The following is a 21865-nucleotide window of genomic DNA, read 5'->3' as shown; positions in this document are numbered from 1 at the left end:
CTTTTTAATGTCTTAGTAAGATACAATATAGCAACAATAATAACTGTCACATTGAGAATTCTATTTATTCTGCTCTGCTTTGAGTCATTCCATCTGAACCAATGAGCATCTTCGCTGTGGAAAACAAGACCATAACATAGTCCATAAAGGCTCACAAATGCCATGTCACGCCATTGTTATTGGAATGTCATGCTGGGGATCATATACGAAGTTCAGTGGTGTATGCGTCATGATTCTATCATGTTTTACAATGAATTGCCTTGGCCTTAAGAGCTGAGTAGCAGCAGCTCATATGTAAGGCCTTCTGTTGAGGTGCCCTTGAGCAACACACTGACACCCAAACCCATAGCTCAAGAGTTGCGCCAGTTTGTGTGCCCCTTCAAGATCTCTTTGCATGCATGTGTGTGATCTGGTTTTGTGTGTGGTGTGCAACACAAAAAAATAAAAGTATAATAAATAAAATCAAGCGGCACGGTGACCGACTGGTTAGAGCGTCAGCCTCACAGTTCTGAGGTGCGGGGTTCAATCCCCGGCCCCGCCTGTGTGGAGTTTGCATGTTCTCCCCGTGCCTGCGTGGGTTTTCTCCGGGTACTCCGCTTTCCTCCCACATCCCAAAAACATGCATGGTAGGTTAATTGACAACTCTAAATTGCCCGTAGGTGTGAATGTGAGTGCAAATGGTTGTTTGTTTATATGTACCCTGCGATTGGCTGGCAACCAGTTCAGGGTGTAACCCCGCCTCCTGCCCAATGATAGCTGGGATAGGCTCTAGCACACCCGCGACCCTAGTGAGGAGAAGCGACTCAGAAAATGGATGGATGGATAAATAAAATCATTCTTCACATAATCTTTAAATAAATAAATAGGGATGCACCCATACCTGGAATCGGTAATCGTAAAAATTCTCCGATACTGTACATACAGATACCACATCGCCAGCTTCACATATGCTTTCCTGGTAGGAACCATGTCAGCCGTGTGTGTGTAGAAACTTTAAGGACACAACGCTTTTAGGCGACGGCAAATTATTTCCTCCAAAATGGATAATGAATTCCGTGGGTGGCGACTGACACCCGACCAGGAACCACCGAGTTTCGCAAGCCCCATCGCCCGTTCAGAATCCACAGTGTCGTGAGTAACGTTTCTTTAATGGTCTGGAATAGTTGCTACATGCTATATTGTATTTTTTAATGTAATTTGCTCATAACAACTTTACGAGTCCAGTCTGAGATCTGTGTCACTTTTGAAGTGTCATTTTACAGACTTTTACCATGTTGAATTCATTTGCAGTTGTTCTTGTTGAAACTGTGTTGTAAGTAACTACGTACATCTGTGTCAGTTTCGTTGTATTTTTTTTGTTGTTTCTGCATTATTTTTACCCATTTGCTGTGTAATTAATGCTGGCTTCCTGTTCAGTTGATAAAACTGATTATCAGGGGACTTAACATTTGTATTGGAATTCTTTAGGTAACGCACACTATATGATCAGTTGTAATAATTTATTTTATGCTGTTGATTTTGTGTCAGGATATGGGATTTATTCTGCCATGTTGCAATTACAAGGGGTTAATTTAAAAAGTGTTATATTTGAGTGAAACATGCCATGTTCAAGAACAGTTTGTATTTTTGAACAATATTTGATTAAAATACATCTTCATAACAACTGTAAGACATAATGGCATCATCAAGTATTGGTACTTTGTGTTGGCGAGTACTCAAGTGTAAGTACTTGTACTTGATCTGATAAAACGTGGTATCGGTGCATCTCTATATATAAATGCTTGTTTTTTTTAATGAATACAAATCAATATGTACTCTCAATCTTTCATGGCCTGCATACTAATTGTTTTGTTTTATGACATAACTAGATACTACAAATTCTGTAGGCTAACCCTAACTGAGAGAGAGAGAGAGAGAGAGAGAGTATTTTTATTTTACACTGGTTTTCATGATCTAATAAAATAAATCAATGTGCAACAAATAAAACATAGCATCTTTTAATTGAAAGCTGAAAAAATATACAGTCATTGTCATAAGAAATAAAATTAGACGATCAGTTTTGGCTCTTCTTCCAACAAATGCAAAGTTCTGTAAATATTTGCTTTTTTCCCCTCATAAAAATAAAAAAACTGAAACTTGTGAATCCGTAACACACTCTACTACAGTTAAGCCCCAAAATTGCCAAATTGTGTGATAATTTTTATTTTGAAAAGATGTATATTTGAGATGGAAATGACGTAGAAAAGAAAAAAAGTCAGAAGCAGAAAGTCGCAGAAAGATTAGATTCCAATAAATAACTTTGGAGGTGTTGATTTAGTCATGATTGTCTAGTTTCAATTCACAGGGTATTTTTGGCGATTGCGTTAAAAGTGCGCACTTTGCTCACATCTGCCACCTTCAGGCTGTACTCTGGTGCTGTGAGAGAAGCTCCCATTGTCACACTGCTGTTCCTACAAAGCAAAGGAAACATTTGTCATTTGGTAAAACGGTCAATACCAACCCAACGATAGTACATTAGTAAAATGATCAGTGGAAAAAAATTATTCCTTTGTGGCTTCATCAATACCTCTAATTAGATGTTTTTAAAAACCCAGTACCCGAGGAAAAACAACCTATCAGAAGCAGAAGGCGTGACCGACACGGTGTCAATCATTTGCCGCTCACATATCCAGTCACCGGCATGTCCGCAGACTTGCACTGGCCTGAGAATTTAGGATTCAGGAGCTTTGTTGAGACTGTTGAAATATCCACCTTTGGAAAATAAAAAAATGCCCGTCCCTCATTTGCTAACAACTGGGAATAAGACTAGCAAACACAAGCACAGCGGAGGGACCACAGACAAGTTTGCAACATTTTTGCTCGACAGGTACATTTATCACCTCTTTTTATTTTTAATTGATTTAACATTTTAAAAAAATACAACTTCAAACCATCAAATTTAGTGTTATAGTAACACTTCATAATGAATAAGTCATCCTACCAACGTAGCAGCTAAAATCAAGCTAATGTCAGCTTGTTTATAGTGCTAATGCTAGCTGGTATTTTGTTGAAGATGGACCGCGTTCTCTGTGACTATTACAACTAGGCACTTTCATGATTATGAGTGGCCATCTTTGAGAATCGTCTTTTTCAAAGACTCAAGAGGATGGGGCGGTGGGGGGCGGGACTACTAAGTAGTGAAGTGAGGCTACTTAACATTTGTATTGGAATTACGGCTAAACATTTCTAGCGGTTTCATAAATGCAAAATACCCCTTTAACTGAAGATAGATGTAAACAAACCTGAATTTCATGGCAGAATCTCTGCTTGAGCGAGCAGAGCAGTGGAACTCTTGAGCGCCTGATCCTGCTAAAATTCTTTGCAAATTTCTCTCTGTGATGCCACCACCTGTATTAAAAAGATTGAATGCCAAATTTGATTTGATTTTTTTTTTTAAACAAACTATTTACATTATTAAAAAAAACACTAACCTGGCATGATGGTAATTCTACCTTTAGCCTGGAGGGGCAGAGAGAGTCACAAGTTAAGACGCAGGTAATGTAAAGTAGATCCTTGAAGGTTAAAAATGTACAATTTGGAATTTGACCAACATTTTTAGGAAAACTACACCTCATACTTGAAAAGCAACACAAAGTGCTTTACAAAACTGATAAAGCAAGACCATGAAGCGTTTTATAAATTAAGAAACTAACCTTAAAGATCCCATATTTTGGCTATTTAGACCTCCATAGAATGACTGTCTAATATGGGCTTAGTATAAAACTGTTAATTTGATTTTTAAAAATTTAATAAAAAAATAACACCTTGGTTTTGTTATATGAGTGTCCAGAAATAGCCCCTCTGACAGCTACTTCTGTTTCGAAATTGAAAAAAAACACCCCGACTCACCCCTCATTATTCTCGGGGACTTTAACAAAGCTAAACTCAACCACGAACTCCCTAAATACAATCAGCACATCGACTGTCCTACCAGGGAAAATAATACTTTAGACCACTGCTACACCACGGTAAAAAACGCATACCGTGCTATACCTCGTGCAGCCTTGGGCTCGTCTGATCACTGCTTAATTCACTTAATACCGACGTACAGGCAAGAACTTAAATGTGCGAAGCCTACAGTGAAAACAGTCAAAAAGTGGACAAATGAAGCCAAGATGGAACTTCAAAGCTGCTTAGACTGCACAGACTGGAGTGTCTTTGAAAATTCAGCTGGCAGCCTGGATGAATATACGGACACTGTCACATCCTATATCAGTTTCTGTGAAGAGGTCTGTGTACCAACAAAATCATTTTGCACATTCAACAACAATAAGCCGTGGTTCACTGCTAAACTTAAGCAGCTTCGCCAAGCTAAGGAGGACGCATATCAGAGCGGGGACAGGGCCCTGTATAATCGAGCTAGAAACCAGCTGACCAAAGAAATTAACATTGCAAAGAGGATCAATACAGCAAAGTTGGAAAAACAGTTTAGCGCAAACGACTCTAAATCAGTCTGGCATGCATGCCAATCGCTGACTAATTACAAGCGACGATCCCCCCAAGCTGAGAACAATAGCACACTAGCCAACGACTTGAATACCTTCTACTGCAGATTTGAAAAGGACAGTTTCACACCACACACCAACCCGGCCGCACGCAGCATCAGCACTGGGGCGCCCCAAGGTTGTGTCCTCTCTCCGCTGCTCTTCTCTCTCTACACGAACGACTGCACCTCAGCGAACCCGACTGTCAAACTCCTGAAGTTTGCAGATGACACCACTGTCATCGGCCTCATCAAGGACGGTGACGAGTCTGCATATCGACAGGAAGCGGAGCGGCTGGACCTGTGGTGCGGCCGACACAACCTGGAGCTGAACACGCTCAAGACTGTAGAGATGATCGTGGACTTCAGGAGGCATCCTTCGCCACAGCTGCCCCTCACGTTGTCCAGCTGCCTTGTGTCAACCGTCGAGACCTTCAAGTTCCTGGGAATTACAATCTCCCAGGACCTGAAGTGGGCGACCAACATCAACTCCGTCCTCAAAAAGGCCCAGCAGAGGATGTACTTCCTGCGGCTTCTGAGAAAGCACGGCCTGCCACCGGAGCTGCTGAGACAGTTCTACACAGCGGTCATCGAAACAGTCCTGTGTTCTTCCATCACAGTCTGGTTTGGTGCTGCTACAAAAAAGGACAAACTCCGACTGCAACGGACAATCAAAACTGCTGAAAGGATTGTCGGTACCCCCCTACCCACCCTTGAGGACTTGCACGCTGCCAGAACTAAGACAAGGGCGTGCAAAATCCTCTCGGACCCTCCCCACCCCGGTCACCAGCTCTTCCAGCTCCTTCCCTCAGGTAGGCGCTACCGATCAATGCAAACGAGAACTAGTAGACCTTCCAACAGCTTCTTCCCTCTTGCAATCAACTTCTTAAACAGCTAACTTATAATTCCATTACAACAAGCTGGCAATTTTTTGACTTGAGTTCGTTGTCACATTTCTGTGGGGCCAATTATGTATTACTCGTGCACTCACTGTAGTTGTCTCGCCGTGCTGCACTATTTGCATATAGTGGCCACTCATGCCAGAGTAGCATCTGCTCCATTTGCACACTGATTGAGGAGTATCTGTAACATTTCCACAACCATTGTCCCAGATTATCGCACTACTCGTCACTTTAAACCGCATACACTCCTTGAAGTCTCAGTGCCCTTTGCACAATGGTCATTGCACCGGACTATTGCGATATTAGCCATTCGAACTGCTCTAAGTGCTAGAGGACTCTGCATCTTTTTGCACAATTGTTGTTTGTTGTTGTTTTTTGTCAATGTCTTTATGTCTCCAAAGTGTTCTGTAAATTGACTGTCTGTTGTACTAGAGCGGCTCCAACTACCGGAGACAAATTCCTTGTGTGTTTGGGACATACTTGGCAAATAAAGATGATTCTGATTCTGATTTAAACCCAGTTTTGTATTAGCTTTGTCCATATTTAGCTAAGACTGCGCCCCTTCCTCTGATTGGTTGCCTCCATGTAGAAGACCCACTTGTGAGAGCCCACGTGTTTTGTTACAGCGCTGGCTAAGGGTCAGAAAGGTAGATGGAGGTCTTTGCTACAGATGTAGATAAGCTTGAAAAATTTAAACGATCTGATTTCAGACCTCTCGGCAGAAAAAACATCTGCAACTCAGGAATGCTTGGACGATTTTAATTCATATTTCACGTTAACTGAGGCACCATAGAGGCAATATTACATCCCAAATACTAGAAAAAGTTGGTCTGGTAAAATGTGGCACCTTTAAAATCGATCCTGAAACACCCAGTGATTCAATGCAGGGCCTCAAAAACCAGTGTATTGTGCTCTCTTAGGTCCTTGTCATTAGACAGGCTGCTGAATTCTGCAGTCATTGTAAGTTGCTAAAAGTTCTTTTAGTATGATCAGAAAGGAGAGCGTTGCAGTAGTCAATGCAACTGGAAATAAAAGCATGCATTAGCGCCACTGTTTTTTCTCAAGAAAGAAACAGGTGAACGCTGGCAATGTTTTTTTACATTGTAAAATCCAGTTCTGTTCTGTTGATGATGTTATTAATGTCTGGGATAAAAGTTAGTTCAGAATCAAACATAACACCCACGTTTTTAACTTTGTCTGATGAAGTAAAAGAAAGTTGTAATTTTGACCTAGTAAGTTTCGCTCTCTGAGCTCCAGGACCGATAACTGCCCATTAGTTTTCTCCTGGTAGAGATGTGGGAAATTGTCTACCATCCTGGAATTCATTTCTAGAATACTGTTAAAAATGTATCAATCTGTAGTCATAAAGAGAAATGAAAATGTAAAGATGTGTATCATCAGCATAAGTGTGCAATCTTAGGCTGTGTCTCCAGATGACTTTGCCAAATGGCAGCATATGCAAATTAAAAAGTGTTGGACCTAAAATTGAAGCTTGGGGAACACCACAATCTAACCTGTGACCTCCTGATTTACCCATGCTGACATAAACTCTCTAAATTCTCTAATTCTCTTTAAACCAGTTAAAAACAGTACCCGAGAGGCCAATCGTTTTGTGCAGCCTGTTCAAAAGAATTTTGTAGTCTACTGTATCAATGGCGGCACTCAGATCCAGTAAGACGAGGACAGAGAGTTTTCTAATAATTAAATCTAATATAGTTTAAAATGTATTTGATTTACCAAAGGATTCACCACAGAGGGGGGGGGGGGGGGGGGGGGGAATAAACTTTGATCAATGCTGTCTCCTGACAGTGATTTGTCTCAAACCCAGTTTGAAATTCTGCAATTTTGACTATGAAATCAGTGCCATTATTGGATTAAAAAGCAAATCAATTTAAAGTACAGAACAAAATTGAAAACATTTTTATTTGATCATTACTTTTTTTTTTTTAATTCTTCATGCCTCCCTTGTACACATGTTCCTGCTCTGAAAGTATTTGTTTTATTCTTACAGTGTGTGATGCATCTTTCTGTTATGCCTATGCCATTCAATTTAAGATTGCATTAAAAATATTTAACATTTTTAGCCTTGCATGTGACAATTAAGAATCTTAAAATGTCACTTTTACCTTTATAGTTAGTAAAGGTTTTATGATTGCGACAGTTGCCCTGCAATTGACTGGTGACCAGTCATTGTTTTCCCATCTCGCTCAAAATCAGCTGGGATAGAATCCAGCTCACCTGCGACCCTAATGTGGACAAACGCAACATAAAATGGATGGATGGAGCGCCGATTCCGACAGTTTGACCTTGTAACAGATTAATTCTTCTTCCGTTATTTTTCCTTACCAAAGTTAACCAGTGTGTCGAGGTTCCACTGCACATGAATTCAAACGTACTTGCTCTACAAGGCGCTTAATGAGTGAGAGTCCCTCCAATGCAGAGCTGTCACAGCCACTGGTCAGCACCCGCTGGAAACCTAATGACACTAGCGTCTCCAAGGCAACCGCTGCATCACTGACCATGTCAAAAGCTAGAGAAAACAAAACAGGGAGTCAATATTTGATTTCCTATGGTCCTTACTAAAAAATGTGGTCTAAATATTGGTTGCGGAAATAAATATTTGACTACAGTACCTCGGTGGAAGGTGACAGGTAAAGGACGAGCAGCAGCTAGAGAGAAAAATAGAAAATTGGAAAAATAAAAGTTCTGTTTCATGGAGCTTTTTGAATCTTTGTAATTTTTTAACTACAGCTCTTGTATCTTTTTAGACCGGAGTTGGGAAGCCTACAGTGCGTGGGCCGTATATGTCCTGCAAGAGCATTCTTTTGGCTTTTCAATTCTAAGAACAATGAAAGCCTGACGGACTTATTAAAAATCCCGAAAACCTCTAACGCACAAATGCGTGTAATAGGGCGATATAGTGACCAAGTGGTTAGTACATCTTCCTCAAAGTTCTGAGATTTGAATCCCAGATTTAGCATTCCTGTGTGGACTGTATGTTATCCATTTGATTGGCTGGGTAGTTCAAGATACTCCTGATTCCTCCCACATTTAAAAAAACATGCATGTTAGGTTAATTGAAGACTCTAAATTGTCCATAGGTGTGAATGTCAGTGTGAACGGTTGTATGTGCCCCTGTGATTGACTGTCCAGAGTACACCCCACTTCTCGCCCAAATTAAGCTGGGGTAGGCTCCAGCTCATCTGCAATCCCTGTAGAAAATGGATGGATGGTCGTAATGTAACGTACTGTAGAATAAATTATATAATACTTTAAATTATAAAGGCACACACTACCCAGAAACTCCATACAGAGCTTTGCATCCACCCGTCCATCTTCAGTCAAGGCTCCCAGCACAAATCCATCAGCCCCATGGGTCTGCATCACCTCCATGTCTTTCCTCATCACTTCCACTTCCCAGTCAGAGTAAAGGAAGTCGCCGCCACGAGGACGAATCATCACATACACTGGGATTTTGACACATCTTTTTACAATCTGCAGCAGGCCTGTAAGTAGATAAACAAATACTACATTTACAAGTCAACTGTACGTCTCAACAGAATATGCTCACCAAGACTGGGAGTGAGCCCTCCTTCCATAAGACTACAACACAGCTCAAGCCGACCGGCACCTGTCAGAAGAAGACAAAACTGAGGACGTACCGACCTACGACATATCGAGGTTAGAATGGCGCACAACGAACTAGTTTCCACGCTCAGTTACCGCAGTACTTACTGTTTTTCATTGTATTGTTTTAAATTTACGGCTTGGGAGGGTTCTTCATATAAATATTTAGTGTAATTATGTGTTCAATACTTCGTTAGTGTTAGATTACGGTGCTTTCCACGTAAATGTTCGGGTTACGTCGCCGCCCTGCGAACGGAAGCTTGTCGTAAATCGAGGACCCCTGCACTGTTCGCATTTCATGTTGTCGGAATTTTTTTAAATCTGTACTTTCAAGTGGAACTGCTTTATTGCTGTACTTCGGTTTCCAATAATGTCATGTGATTGTTTTACAGTAGAAAGTGAAACACATTCACTACATACAGTAGGCAACTACCAACCTCCTCGCTCCGCATTGACGGCAGACTCCACGGAGTCCACACACACCTCCATTAGAAAGCCCCCTGCCATAATAACTATCTGGACGAACAGGGACATAAAGAGACTATCGTTAATTTATTATCTCGAATACGGTATTTAATATATACAATTACCTGTCAAGCTGACATTTTTAATACTTTAGCTGATAGTACAGCTGTGTGTCGCTAACAAGCGCTGTTGTGGGATGGCTTTTTCCGGGATGTTAATTTTAACACTTGTTTGGGCTGGTGGGCGGAGGGAACATGTTGGAACAAGTCTGCGGCAAGAATGGAGCCGCCCTTGCAGCGTAAGCTAAATAACAAAACAAAGACTACCCGAGAACGAGGGCTGTATTTGAAAACAAATGTATAAAAACAAATATTTTTTAAAAAGATTTGTAATAACTTGGATATTTTCGCCATAGCTACGCTTTGCTTTCAATTCATATATTATGCAATTAAAACATGTTCGCCAACCTTCCGCCGACGTCAGGGGTTCAGAGTTGAAAGTTCAAGCTAGCGTTTTGCAACATGGTTGTTTATATGCTGTCATAACAACGTCTCTAACGGTGGCCTAGTCCTCCTTTGGTAGACATTAGGAGACAAACCATGTTGTCGATAAGGACAACGTTAATAAATGGCTGCAAACGAGCCGGAGGGGGAATTCAACACGGTAACGTAAGTATGATACATCGACGCTAACTGCTAGCCTAGCTGGGAAGTGTGGAAAAGGGTCAAATCTATGTCCATGTAATAACAGTTTAAAGTACTTGCATAACTTTAGACCAGGTGTTAAACTCAGTCAGTCCTGTTGTTTCAAAATGTCACAAAACGTCTCTATTTACATGTCACGGACAGGGTGCACACTTACGACAGTGGGTGGCGCGAAAGTGCCACAGCACCATCACAGCCGAGGCAGGAGCTTCAGCCTCCCCATCAGCATCATCATCATCAGCAGCAGCAGCAGCCAGTGTCCCCAATGCAGCCACAAACAGGATAGTAGGTCGCTGGTTACTTGGCTGCAGCGGTCTTGTTGTTGGTGCTGTTGCCCTTGGTGGCGTCACACGGTAAAATACGATGTATATGATTGTCATCTTTGTTTTTGGATGTTCTGTGATTTGGTTAAAGTGTCTGTTGAATCAGACTAACAGAATCCGGCCTGTCCATGGTCGACTGGCATCTGGTACGAGAGATGAAGCCCCCCCAGTCGCAGGAAGAGTGGGAGGCAGAGTTTTCCAAATATCAGCAGTTTCCTGAATTCAAGATGTAAGATGCTGTTTCCTGTTCTTTTTTAAATCACTTACTTTTAAAGGGTGCATCGCCGTCTGCATATGACAATTTCTTTCTACGTTTATATCAGGGCTTTTAAAAGTGAGTGACAGTGTTCATCTCCTCAGAGAACATAAAACATGGGTGATTCCCCTAATTGATGCATTCTACCTTTAAACATGGCTGAAGTTAGAATTGCATGTTTGCTTGTTTGTTTTCTAAAGCTGCCTTTCCTGAATACCATCTGTTATGTGACGCTTCTTGCCTTTTAAATTGCCCCCCCCACCCCAAAAAGCCATTTTAAATCAGTTAAGTAATTAACTTTACAAGCAATGTTTTAAGTAACAGTGATTGCTAATTGTCACAAAATATACAGAGGACCTAATCATTGTTAATAAAACTGAATTAAAGTAAAAAAAATACTGGTCCTTTGAAGACATCTGACAGATGCGTAAATGGAGAGTAAAAATGTGCTGTTTGTTGGCAAGTTCATTTTAATGCTTGTCATTCTTTATTCTTTCAGCTCCATGCTATTTACTTGATCGTTGGCATGGGAAATGTTTCGTATGCAATTGATAGCACATTGTATTGCTCAGATTGTTCTGATCTGCCACATCATAGTAAGCTCTACATACTGTCTTAAGGTTATCACGTGCAAAAAAAAAGTATTATTTCTTGAGCTACTCACAAGGGTGGTTCGAACACAAGTTTTGTTTGTCTGTTGATGTAGCTTTTCCTTGAAAATCTTGCTTGAAGTCCAAATTGTTTAACTTTTCTTCCACTTAAGAGTTTCCACTGTAAACGTGTGACATCTTTTTGTCCTTCCAGAATGAACCACAACATGACTCTGCCAGAGTTTAAGTTCATCTTCTACATGGAGTGGGGTCATCGCATGTGGGGCAGGCTGGTGGGTCTGGCCTACATCCTCCCCACTATGTACTTCTGGAGGAAAGGCTACTTCACTCGCTCCATGAAGGGAAAAGTGCTCGGGCTATGTGGATTTGTCTTCTTCCAGGTGAGTTGCACGTCACGCAATCAATTACACTGAGATATTTTTACAGGGATTGTGTGTTTTTGCGTGTGTGTCTCTTGTCAGGGCCTGTTGGGTTGGTACATGGTCAAAAGTGGTCTGGAGGAGAAGCCAGAGTCACATGACATCCCACGGGTCAGCCAGTATCGACTGAGTGCTCACCTGGGTTCCGCCTTACTCCTTTACTGTGCCAGTCTGTGGACCGGCCTTACGCTACTGCTGCCTGCTCACAAGGCACTGCCTTATATACAACCACATCTACTGTATTTTAAAAAAATTATTAATAACTGTTTTTTTTTTAATTATTATTTTTTTTGCCGTCTTCGCAAGTTGGCGGAGACCAAACGCCTCATACAGCTTCGAAGGTTTGCCAAGGGAACCAGTGGACTCGTCTTCCTCACAGCTCTTTCAGGTCAGCTTAGGAGAGAAGTGTATTTTAAGTATTGTTTATCATTTGAATGAGAGAACCTATATTATTTCCTGGGATGATGTTTTTTTTTTTCTTAGTTGAAAGTTAATAAGGTTCAGTTCCATAAAATGTCTTCGTTTAGGTGTAGCACATCTTAATGTATAACTTGCAATGTTATTAATGATTAGTCAGTCCCAAATATTTTGTCTTTACTGATTGACACACAGTACAGTTCTTTAGGATTCTAACAATATTTATAAATGATTCTTGACCAATAAAGCTTTTCATAAAAAAAAGTTTGCATTTAAGAATAATAACAAAAAGGCATTGTTTGTTCTTTCTTATCCTCTTGAAAAGATTTCATTTTTTTTCCAATTAAGTTGTAGTTATGGTCATATCACAATGTCAGAAAAAGTTTTGAAAGCATTTGAACAGGGGTGTTTCGACCTTTCATATCCACTGTATGGTTCAGTTCCGAATTGTATGACTTCAGGGGCACTTGAAATACCAATGTTACTATACTAATGTAATACTAATAATACTAATTTTTGCAAGGTGCTTTTGTCGCCGGTTTGGATGCTGGCCTGGTGTACAACTCCTTCCCTAAGATGGGAGAACGTTGGGTCCCTGATGACCTGTTGGCCTTCTCTCCCACCCTCAAGAACTTCTTTGAGAACCCCACAACTGTGCAGTTTGACCACAGGATCTTAGTATGTCACACTGCTCGCAGGGAGAATATCATGTCCACTTGCTTACCTAATAAAGACGTTTACCTCCCTTTTTCTCTAGGCAGTCTCCTCTTTGACGGCCATCACTGGGCTGTATCTGTTTTCCAGAAGGATGGTGCTGCCTAGGAGAGCTAAGATAGCCATCAGCCTCCTCACAGCAATGGCATACGGACAGGTAGGCTTGCACATAGCAAGGCAGTCGCCCGGGAACTTCATCTTCATCTGTGCCCTCGCTTCTCAGGTTGCACTGGGAATTAGCACCCTGTTGCTGTACGTGCCTACTCCGCTGGCAGCGACTCACCAGTCTGGATCTGTGGCGCTACTCTCGCTGGCCATTTGGGTTCTGGCCGAGCTCCGTAAAATGCCCAAATAATGATGGACAAATGTCTTTCCTGGATTCCTAGAAGACTCATTCATTCTGCCCACTCTGCCTTGGTTTATTTCTTCATATTGTTTATTGTAATTTGTTTTAAACTATACATAAATTGTAATTTAAGTAATAATGTAATGAAATAAATTTCACATTAAAAAAAAAAAAATGTGTGTCCCCAGCCTCTATTTGAGGAAATAAGGTATCAAACAGCATTTATTGTCACAGCGGTATAATTTCACATTTTGTAGCTTGAAAGGCTGCTTTTAAGACTAAATTTCTCTTTATGAACCCACTTACTTGTTTTGAATGTAATTACAGAGCAAGTTATATTTGTCTCCACCATTCAACTGCCTATTTGCTGAACAAGATGCAGCTCTCGAAATTATGACTGTATAACATTTATATTTAAATTATGAACTGCTTCTTGCTGACAAAGTAATAAATTATGGATCGATGTTGCGTTCTTGTATTATTTCAATAAAATGTACAGTCTGAAAACAACAGGAGTCCAGTTTGCATAGTAACTGTGAATTTTATTGTCTGTACAAAATATACATATTTAGAATAAGTAACTATTTAGAGGCTTGCTAACGAAAGTGGGTACAAGAGATTAGTAGATTTTATTATTCTAGACAAAGTACCAGTACATGCGAGGAATGGACATGTTTGACTTGTGGGAGCTGACAAGTGGCAAGGGCCAATCAGAGACAAACCACTGGTGGGAATATCATAAAAAAATTTACGTGAGAATGTGCATATAAGGATTCCACTGTGTTTCTCTCACAGAATTGATTATTGCTGTCTCTATTCATACACCACTTTTTCTTGCACTTGGATGTATTATATTTTTTTTAATTAGGGGGGGGGGGGGAGGGGTTACCAGATAGATCACATACCCTCTTATGTCTCTGATTGGTCCTTGTCAATTACTGACATTGTCTTCCTTCCTACACAGATGTAGGCAAAATGAACTTTTTCTTTGGTGTTCCAGAGAAAATAGGGGCAAAGGGGAGGAGGTGATGGTGCTAATAATAATATTGAGGTTTTTCTCTCGCTCACTAATTAAACATACATTTTAATATTATTATTATTATTATTATTATTTTTAAAATCACAATGTGGCCTAATTAAAGGGTTTTCAAAGTGTGGGACAGTGAATTTCATCTAATTGGCCTTTAACATACAAACAGGTTTAAGGTACATACGGTGGAACCTCCATTAAAAAAAATACATTTTCTTGGTAAATAATGAAAGATAGATGCACTTTATTTATAATTAGGTAAAGTAAATTCATCTGTTCCAGGATAATTTTTTTGCATCATAAACTCTTAACTGTACAAACAACATTATTACTAGAATTTGAACATTCTTAACTGTCATACAAATATAAAGTTAACATCTGTGAAATAAAATAAAAAACAAAGTACTCACCCTTTGTAGACCCCTGACAAACAGGAATGTGTTTGCAAAGTGACACTGTCAATTCGTGGCATTTCAAATATATTCCTGCAATGAAGTTTATAGGTCAAATAAAAGCAAAAGAACAACACTTTCTTTGCTGACATGCATGATGATGGTTTTGTTGATGTTTCAGGCATATTTCTCCATTTTTTCTTTTGCTTGAACTCCAAACATACTACTTTTGTGGCGTTTGACTAGAGGTTCCACTGTATAGTCCTTTCTTTATTTTTCACAAGCTGCTGTGCCTCCTTTGAAGTCCTCTGGTCTGCCTCACACTCTGAAAACCTGCTAATTAAATGGTCTTTTTTTAAGACCCTGCTATAATCACGTGACTCATCTGATCACAAGTTCACAAACACAGCCTGCAGTCTATTAAATTTCCCACAAATGTTTCATTAAAGGCGAGAACCACTGGGGCGGTCTGTCAACTATGGTGCGTGATAGTGAGCAGACACCTACAGCTAAGACGGAAATAGTTTGGAAGGCCAGAACTCATTTTAGCAGAATTCCATGACTAGAGAAGGGTGTTGTTCCCAGTCAAATCCCCCGAATAGGCAAGATGGAGAGGGCACGGTCATTCCTGTTGCACATGGGGTTGAGGCACCCGTGGGTGACCGGGAATCAGCAGACGGACAAGCTCTGGAACGTCTGTGTAAATAACGTCATCGTCGGATATAAGTGACATCATCATGCGGTATTGAAATCAGTTCCGATCGAGTTCCAGCCTTTTGATCTTTGAGACACCCTGCAATCTCCCAGGAATGTTGCACTTCCTCTCGCCCGGAGTGTGTGCGTCACATTCGTTTCTGTTTCACAGCGGCTCAACATGCACAAAGTCAGGATCAGCGTCCAAGTGATGAGGTTTTGGGGGTCCAGCATCCTCACTTGAAGTGCCACCATTCGACCAGGAAGAGGAAAAAAAAGTAGGAATAGAAGAAGTTGGCGGTGAGGTTTTGGGTTTGTGGTAGTGTCGGTGAGCCCGCTGCTTGCCTTCTTTTCCCCGTGTTCCTCCACACTGCCCGACGAGGAGAGGACTTGCTTCCCATCTAGAGGAACTACACATACACACGCGCGCACACACACGCTCTCTCTTTCAACCCTGATTCATTTAAACCCCCCCAAACCTGGGACCAAGCACCCTTCCCGGTCCTTAGATGACATTGTCAAACAGCTGCATGGACTGCATGATGTTCTCATCCTGAGGAGACAAGATGTTTCTTTGAGATGAAGTTATCTACAGCATCTACCAATGTATTTATCTACATACAGTATGTCATCACATCAGTGATTCGCAACCTATCTCTCTCTCTCTCCCTCTTACCTTTTTACACGACTCAATGAACTCCTCTATAGTAACCACTCCATCTTTATTTCGGTCCATTTTCTGAAAGAAAGAATAAACAGCAGCAGCCTGAGATTTAATGATTCTAAAAGCACTACTGTACATTCACAATAATTCCAATTTGTTTTTTGTTGACCTGGAAGAAGCTTTCTACATGCTCTCTGGGGGCATCATCCTGCATCGTGGGATACGTGTACTTCCCCATCATGTCGTAGATGGACTTCATGATGTCCAGCATCTCCTGCAAAGAGAAAGTGTCGTGAATGACAGCGCCAAGAATTAAAATAAAAGTAATTTTAGAGCTTATGAGGCAACATGAGATTTCCCGACAGATACAGTGCTGTACATGTCAGTTTTTGCAATAAACAAACCAAACTATACTTTACTCTCTGCGTTTTCACCCTTGCATATAGAAATTAAAATCGAAAATATGAGTGTATATATATATATATATATATATATATATATGTTAAAAAAAGTTTGATAAAATTACGCAAAGAATTGAAAATCTATTTTCAAGACAACACAAAAAAATTAACGCTAACAACATAGAATCAATTGATGGCATTTACAAGATTAAATGAATACTAGTCTACTAGTCTACTAGTCGGCGGCCGACTGGTTAGAGCGTCAGCCTCACAGTTCTGAGGAGCGGGGTTCAATCCCCTGTCCCCGCCTGTGTGGAGTTTGCATGTTCTCCCCGTGCCTGCGTGGGTTTTCTCCGGGCACCCCAGTTTCCACCCACATCCCAAAAACATGCATTAATTGGGGACTCTAAATTGCCCGAAGGTGTGAATGTGAGTGCGAATGTTGTTTGTTTGTATGTGCCCTGCGATTGGCTGGTAACCAGTTCAGGGTGTACCCCGCCTCCTGCCTGATGATAGCTGGGATGGGCTCCAGCACGCCCGCGACCCTCGTGAGGAGAAGCGGCTCAGAAAATGGATGGATGGATGGATAGTCTACTAGTCCTGCAAAATGGTAATACAGTAATTAGATTAATAAAAATGTTTGACCTCGTAAAGAAATAAATGGCTTAGTCAGTGTAGTACATCTGCAATAATTGATCAACGGAAATCCATAAAGTAGTTTTATACTCTATAATAGTGTCTAATAAATACAAATACACTATAAACTATTTTTTCCCAATACATTTTTTTTATCATGATAAAAAAATAATGGCATGATGAATCACTTCACTTGGTCTGGAAATTTATAATAATGGGTCAGTCTCATGATCTGTGCCCGGAAGTTCTTTTTTTGGACCTTGGGTGGCGCTTTGTGCCTCACTTTTCCCTCTCTCTCTCTCTCTCCAGCATCACCACCTCCTCGCCCGCGCACCTGTTCCCAATCAGCACTCATCACTGCCTGTATTTAAGCCTGCCTGACCCTGGGATCCAGCGCCAGAGTATTCGCACTCATTCGTGGTACACAGGCCAACTCTCGAGACTACGCCTCCTGTTTGTAAGTTGATTACCTGGCTATCCGCACTAGTACTCATCCTCTTGTGTTCTTCTCTGCTTCCAGTATTCCTCCCTTATCTCCTGCTTCACTGCCCGCTCCAACCACGTCGTCAAGCTCGTTCACCTGCTCACCTGCCAGTTCCTTGCTCCTTCAGATCACCCTCACGCATTGGAAATACTAACCTTGAGCTACTTCTAAATAAGCCATTCTCCTCTACTCCCTCCACCTCAGTCTGCTTTTGGGTCCAGTCCAATACCATAAGGTTACATATCGTGACAGGTGAGTGTACATCTAAAAACATTAAAGGTCATAAATAAATAAAATATATAATTAATAATAATATATGGGCCAACATGGATTAAAAAAACATTAAAAGCTGTATGCGACCAATTATAGATAGCTGGGATAGGCTTCAGCACGCCCATGACCATAGTGAGGATAAGCAGTACAGAAAATGGATGGATGGATGGATCTTTTTAGGCTTATAAATAAATCGATAAAAGTCATGATAAATCATTCATCGTGCTCTGGAAACAATAATGGGCCAAAGCAAATCTGTAACATGTTTGTAGAAAAAAAATAGTTTTAATCTTAAAATAAACTAACAAACAAATTACAGCATATAAATTGCATGATCACTCAGCTCAACATCAGGTTTGGAGCAGAGTACTTTGCATAATACAAACCTAAGGTTAATGAGTGATTTAAATAATTGATAAAAAAAAAGAGAAGCAAACTGACGTCTTTGGTGATGCAGCCATCCTTGTTAAGGTCGTAGAGGTTAAACGCCCAGTTTAAGCGGTCGTTAATTGTCCCTCTCAGGATGATAGACAGGCCAAATACAAAGTCCTGACACAGGAGGAAATATGTTAGTATGGCTCTTGCAACAACAACGACCTGCTTATTTGTTCAAGGGTGCCGAATAGAGAAAGAATCAAAAGATCACCTCAAAACTAACTGAGCCGTTCTTGTCAGTGTCAAAGGCTTCAAACAGGAAGTGTGCGTACGTACTTGAATCTGCAAAGATAAAGCACACAGGTAAAGGAAGCCCTCCAAACATGAAATTGAGATTAGCAGCATGCTAAATATACAGTAGCCTTGATAACAATTAAAAAAAAGATCCCAAATACTACTGCAGGAAAAGTGGTTAACATTTAATTTTACCAAAAAAAAAAAAAAAAAAAGTATTTAACACAATGAGATGTTAAAATGTAATAAAAACATCACCTCTATTGTTAATAAAGGGTTCACGAAGGTGAAAGTGACCTTAGCACAGAATATTTCCATTATTTTGTATGGGGATACGAGTCAGATCTGTAGAGGCTCTATTGTACAATAATGAATTGTGAATTTATCTTTTTTTTTTTTTTTTTTTTTTTTTTTTACTGTATTTTTTGTTATCCACTGGAAAACTCACCTATTTGCAGTTTTTGTGCTCTTTCGAGAACACTCGAATAAACCGATTCCCAATCTTTATTGAGTCAAGGTAGCCATTACACGGTAGAAAGATCTTACAGCACAACACCAAACAAAAATGGCACAAAAAGTATAAATATTGAAATAATGACCATCTCGTCTCAATTTACTCACAAAGTGACTTACTCAGTGAGAAATCTGGGCCAATGTCATTGAAACACAAAGCTGATATACTTGCCGGAAGCCGTGACTTACGTATTCTGTTGTATGAATGGCAACAGGTGGAAACACTGGATAATTGTACATTCTGCCATCTAATGGAATAACATTTAATTGTTCTGCCTGTCACTATACTTCGGTGGCATAGAGAGATGAACAAAATATATTTAGAAATAATAAATATTAATTTTGGCACATATCAAGTGAAATTGGATAATTTCCAGCAGCACCCCTAATAATCTTTCACAGCGCCACGGCATCCAGGTTAAGAGTCACTGCTCTAAAATGCCACCAGATGACCCCAAAGCTAAACAGGAATTGCATTCAAGGAAGTATGTTGAAGAAATATATCTTGACTTGGAGACAAGGTTTGTATCTTTGTATGTCAGGGAAGAGTGTAGTTTAGCCTGGGTTGTTAGTGGAAGATGTTAGGGGAGAGTCTTTACCGTATGTTCAGGTGCATACAAGTCCAGGTGCATTTTTTTTCAAAAACAAATCATCTCTAAGAATTTTATTTTTAAGGGTAAAATAAGATGTTTGAAATGTTGTATTATCTTTACAGTTTAAACTATTAATATAGGCAAATACAAACATTTTAGGGGGGCATCAATTACTTTTGCTTTTTCGCTACTCGCGGTACTGCTCAATCCCTATTGTCGGCAAAGAGTAGGAGACTACTGTTTATCATTTGCGCCTCACCTCCCTGAGGAAAGAACTGGGAGTAGATATTCTGAAAGTTCTCCTCATTCACCACACCGCTCGGACACTCCTGGCAAACAAAAACGTCGATGAAACAAGAAGCAATAATCAATAACAGTTTCATATTTGTTATCGGTCTTTTCTTTAACCAGACGTACATTCTTGAAGCCCCGGTAGAGAACCTGCAGCTCCTTCTTGGTGAACTTTGTCTGCTCCTGCAGCTTGTCCATGCTTTCTGGCCGATGGCACACGGTGGAGAGCTCAAAGTCATCTTCTACACTGTCTGCGTGAGGGACACACTCGTGTTAGCATCACGACAAGCATCTAAGTTTATGTCTCATGTTAAACTCAAGTCTTGTCGCGGTATGAAGATAACCTCTACTAATAGAGCAATTAAACACCTTTAAAATGCAGATTTTTCGAAAAAAAAAACAAAGCTCAAATTAAGTTTTAGAGTACGTTGAGGAGAAAGTGATGTCCCACTGATGATGGGAGTCAAGACAATGTGACAAAAAGATGTGCAGACACCGTAAGCAGCAGACATTTTATATTTTATTCACACTCTTACGCAGAGCTCGACCTCTACAAGCTATTTCCTTTATAACCCATTAAAATGAACAATAAACTGTCAACGTGCATATAAATCTCCCTCTCTCTCGCTCTGTACTATCACATCCATATAAATGAACAAATACACACTCTCACCCACACACACACACTATTTCCTCAAATAGTGTCACTACTCTAATTTATGCCATGCCCCATGCAGTTGCCAGGTAACCATTAGACACAAATTAAATGTCTCCCTCATACAGACCTACATACACACAATTGTGACTATCTCAGTTCATAGGCACGATCATTCAGACACACATTGCCCATTTGAACTCTGTTGCTAACCAAAACAGCAGCATTTCTCGGTTTCTCTGCAGTCCTTTTTATTTTGTTTTAAACTCTAGTTGCACTAATATATTGGTAATATGATGTGTTATACAAACTCAATATACAAACTCCCCCAGTCATTATTCGTGGCAATACAGTCATCTTTATATATACGTAAACACAAAATAATTATAGGTGCATTTCAGAGTACATTATTAAGAAATCGAGAACTAAAGTAAAATTAAATATTAAAACACAAAATAAATGAGCTCTTATAATGAGATGTCCCCACACTGAATAAAAACTGAGTAGGAAAATGAGAACATGAGAAGCCTGTAAAAAAGGTATACTAAATAATAACATTGACCACATTAACAAATGCCCACAATTCACCAACTATCACACCCGTCTTTCTGTCACTTATCATGTACACAAATCCGTATTCTAAATATCACATCAACACAAACATGTCAATCAAATTTTCACAGTTTAGATCCTAGCCTGATTTTTGGCGCATGCCAAAAGAACATGATTTTCCAATAGAAAAGTCCAACATTGGCTGCTCAATAAATTGTTTTCCTTTTGTACTTGATGTACACTGGACACCTAGAACAGGTATAATTTTGAATCTATAAGAGAGAGAATGTCATATCTTTGTCAAAATTGAATGAATAGATACCATTTTTGTCCCATGTTGACGTCTTAATTATTGTTCCAAAGAAACACAAATGTAACATGATCTGAAATAAACAAAACAAAACAAAAAAAACTGTTTCAAATAGAAAAATTGTAATATAACCGAGGACTTTCCGAATTGTGCCACTTTGCGGGCTGTGACAATAAAAATTTAAATGTACCATAATTTCTCGTGTATAATGCGAATCCCCCCCCCCCCAAATTTTTTTTTGTCAAAAGTCAAAAGCAAGAAAGTTCAGTTTAAAAACCTGGCATGAATGTAGTGTTCTCTGCAGTACATATCAGGCAACTACTGTATACAGTGTATCCATTATGGTGTTCAAGTGTCTTTCTTGGGGCTATTGTAGCCACATGTCAACAGCTGCGTGGTGTTG

General features: G+C 40.1%; 3 protein-coding genes and 1 long non-coding RNA gene across 10 annotated transcripts in view; 2 read left to right on the top strand and 2 right to left on the bottom strand.

Moving 5' to 3' along the window:
- Positions 1–1981: 1981 nt before the first annotated feature.
- On the bottom strand, positions 1982–9798 carry cutc (cutC copper transporter homolog (E. coli)). Of its 3 annotated transcripts, none has more exons than XM_061791188.1 (9): positions 9642–9798; positions 9489–9567; positions 8996–9055; positions 8721–8891; positions 8058–8093; positions 7821–7954; positions 3471–3498; positions 3282–3387; positions 1982–2450 (listed from the first exon to the last, which is right to left on the bottom strand). In XM_061791188.1, the coding sequence occupies exons 2-9, from the start codon at positions 9556–9558 to the stop codon at positions 2339–2341; spliced, it is 717 nt and encodes a 238-aa protein (XP_061647172.1). In that variant the 5' UTR covers positions 9559–9567; positions 9642–9798; the 3' UTR covers positions 1982–2338. The 3 variants fall into 3 exon arrangements, with proteins under 3 accessions (XP_061647172.1, XP_061647171.1, XP_061647173.1); XM_061791187.1 differs by having other exon boundaries at positions 8721–8930; positions 9642–9797; XM_061791189.1 differs by lacking the exon at positions 8996–9055 and having other exon boundaries at positions 8721–8930.
- Positions 9799–9980: 182 nt separating this feature from the next.
- Positions 9981–13816, top strand: LOC133486276 (cytochrome c oxidase assembly protein COX15 homolog). Its single transcript, XM_061791181.1, has 9 exons — positions 9981–10184; positions 10365–10573; positions 10650–10772; positions 11604–11790; positions 11872–12039; positions 12136–12217; positions 12770–12924; positions 13004–13117; positions 13184–13816. Exons 1-9 carry the CDS (start codon positions 10116–10118, stop codon positions 13313–13315), a joined length of 1239 nt encoding a protein of 412 aa, XP_061647165.1. The 5' UTR covers positions 9981–10115; the 3' UTR covers positions 13316–13816.
- A 744-nt stretch (positions 13817–14560) lies between these two features.
- Positions 14561–21865, bottom strand: part of LOC133486277 (Kv channel-interacting protein 2-like) — a 131732-nt gene continuing 124427 nt past the window's right edge. For 4 of the 5 annotated variants that reach the window (XM_061791186.1, XM_061791185.1, XM_061791183.1 and 1 more), the window contains exons 2-8: positions 20072–20196; positions 19914–19983; positions 18526–18596; positions 18321–18428; positions 16255–16359; positions 16098–16160; positions 14561–15974 (exon numbers count right to left, since the gene is read on the bottom strand). In XM_061791186.1, coding sequence (XP_061647170.1) covers positions 15927–15974; positions 16098–16160; positions 16255–16359; positions 18321–18428; positions 18526–18596; positions 19914–19983; positions 20072–20196 — 590 coding nt within the window. In that variant the 3' untranslated portion in view covers positions 14561–15926. The remainder of the gene's footprint in view (positions 15975–16097; positions 16161–16254; positions 16360–18320; positions 18429–18525; positions 18597–19913; positions 19984–20071; positions 20197–21865) is intronic. The other variant, XM_061791182.1, reaches the window with a different exon arrangement.
- Positions 17528–20191, top strand: LOC133486279 (uncharacterized). Its single transcript, XR_009790979.1, has 3 exons — positions 17528–17579; positions 17643–17858; positions 20066–20191. It is a non-coding gene; the product is annotated as an uncharacterized LOC133486279 (long non-coding RNA).

This window comes from Phyllopteryx taeniolatus, chromosome 11 (genome assembly GCF_024500385.1).
Source record: "Phyllopteryx taeniolatus isolate TA_2022b chromosome 11, UOR_Ptae_1.2, whole genome shotgun sequence".
Taxonomy (NCBI): Eukaryota; Metazoa; Chordata; class Actinopteri; order Syngnathiformes; family Syngnathidae; genus Phyllopteryx; species Phyllopteryx taeniolatus.
The sequence above is the reverse complement of the archived record's forward strand: the minus strand, read 5'-3'. Positions and strand labels throughout refer to the sequence as shown.

What these genes read in the sequence shown, in the direction of transcription:
- cutc (XM_061791187.1), bottom strand. Translation starts at nt 9,558, where the DNA reads ATGGCAGGGGGCTTTCTAATGGAGGTGTGTGTGGACTCCGTGGAGTCT. An exon ending in GCTCTGTATGGAGTTTCTGG is followed by an intron (nt 8,094 to 8,720) that starts GTAGTGTGTGCC and finishes TTTTCTCTCTAG; the next exon opens with CTGCTGCTCGTCCTTTACCT. An exon ending in TTAAGCGCCTTGTAGAGCAA is followed by an intron (nt 3,499 to 7,820) that starts GTACGTTTGAAT and finishes CTGCCCCTCCAG; the next exon opens with GCTAAAGGTAGAATTACCAT.
- LOC133486276 (XM_061791181.1), top strand. Translation starts at nt 10,116, where the DNA reads ATGTTGTCGATAAGGACAACGTTAATAAATGGCTGCAAACGAGCCGGA. An exon ending in GGGGAATTCAACACGGTAAC is followed by an intron (nt 10,185 to 10,364) that starts GTAAGTATGATA and finishes TGTCACGGACAG; the next exon opens with GGTGCACACTTACGACAGTG. An exon ending in CTTCCTCACAGCTCTTTCAG is followed by an intron (nt 12,218 to 12,769) that starts GTCAGCTTAGGA and finishes AATTTTTGCAAG; the next exon opens with GTGCTTTTGTCGCCGGTTTG.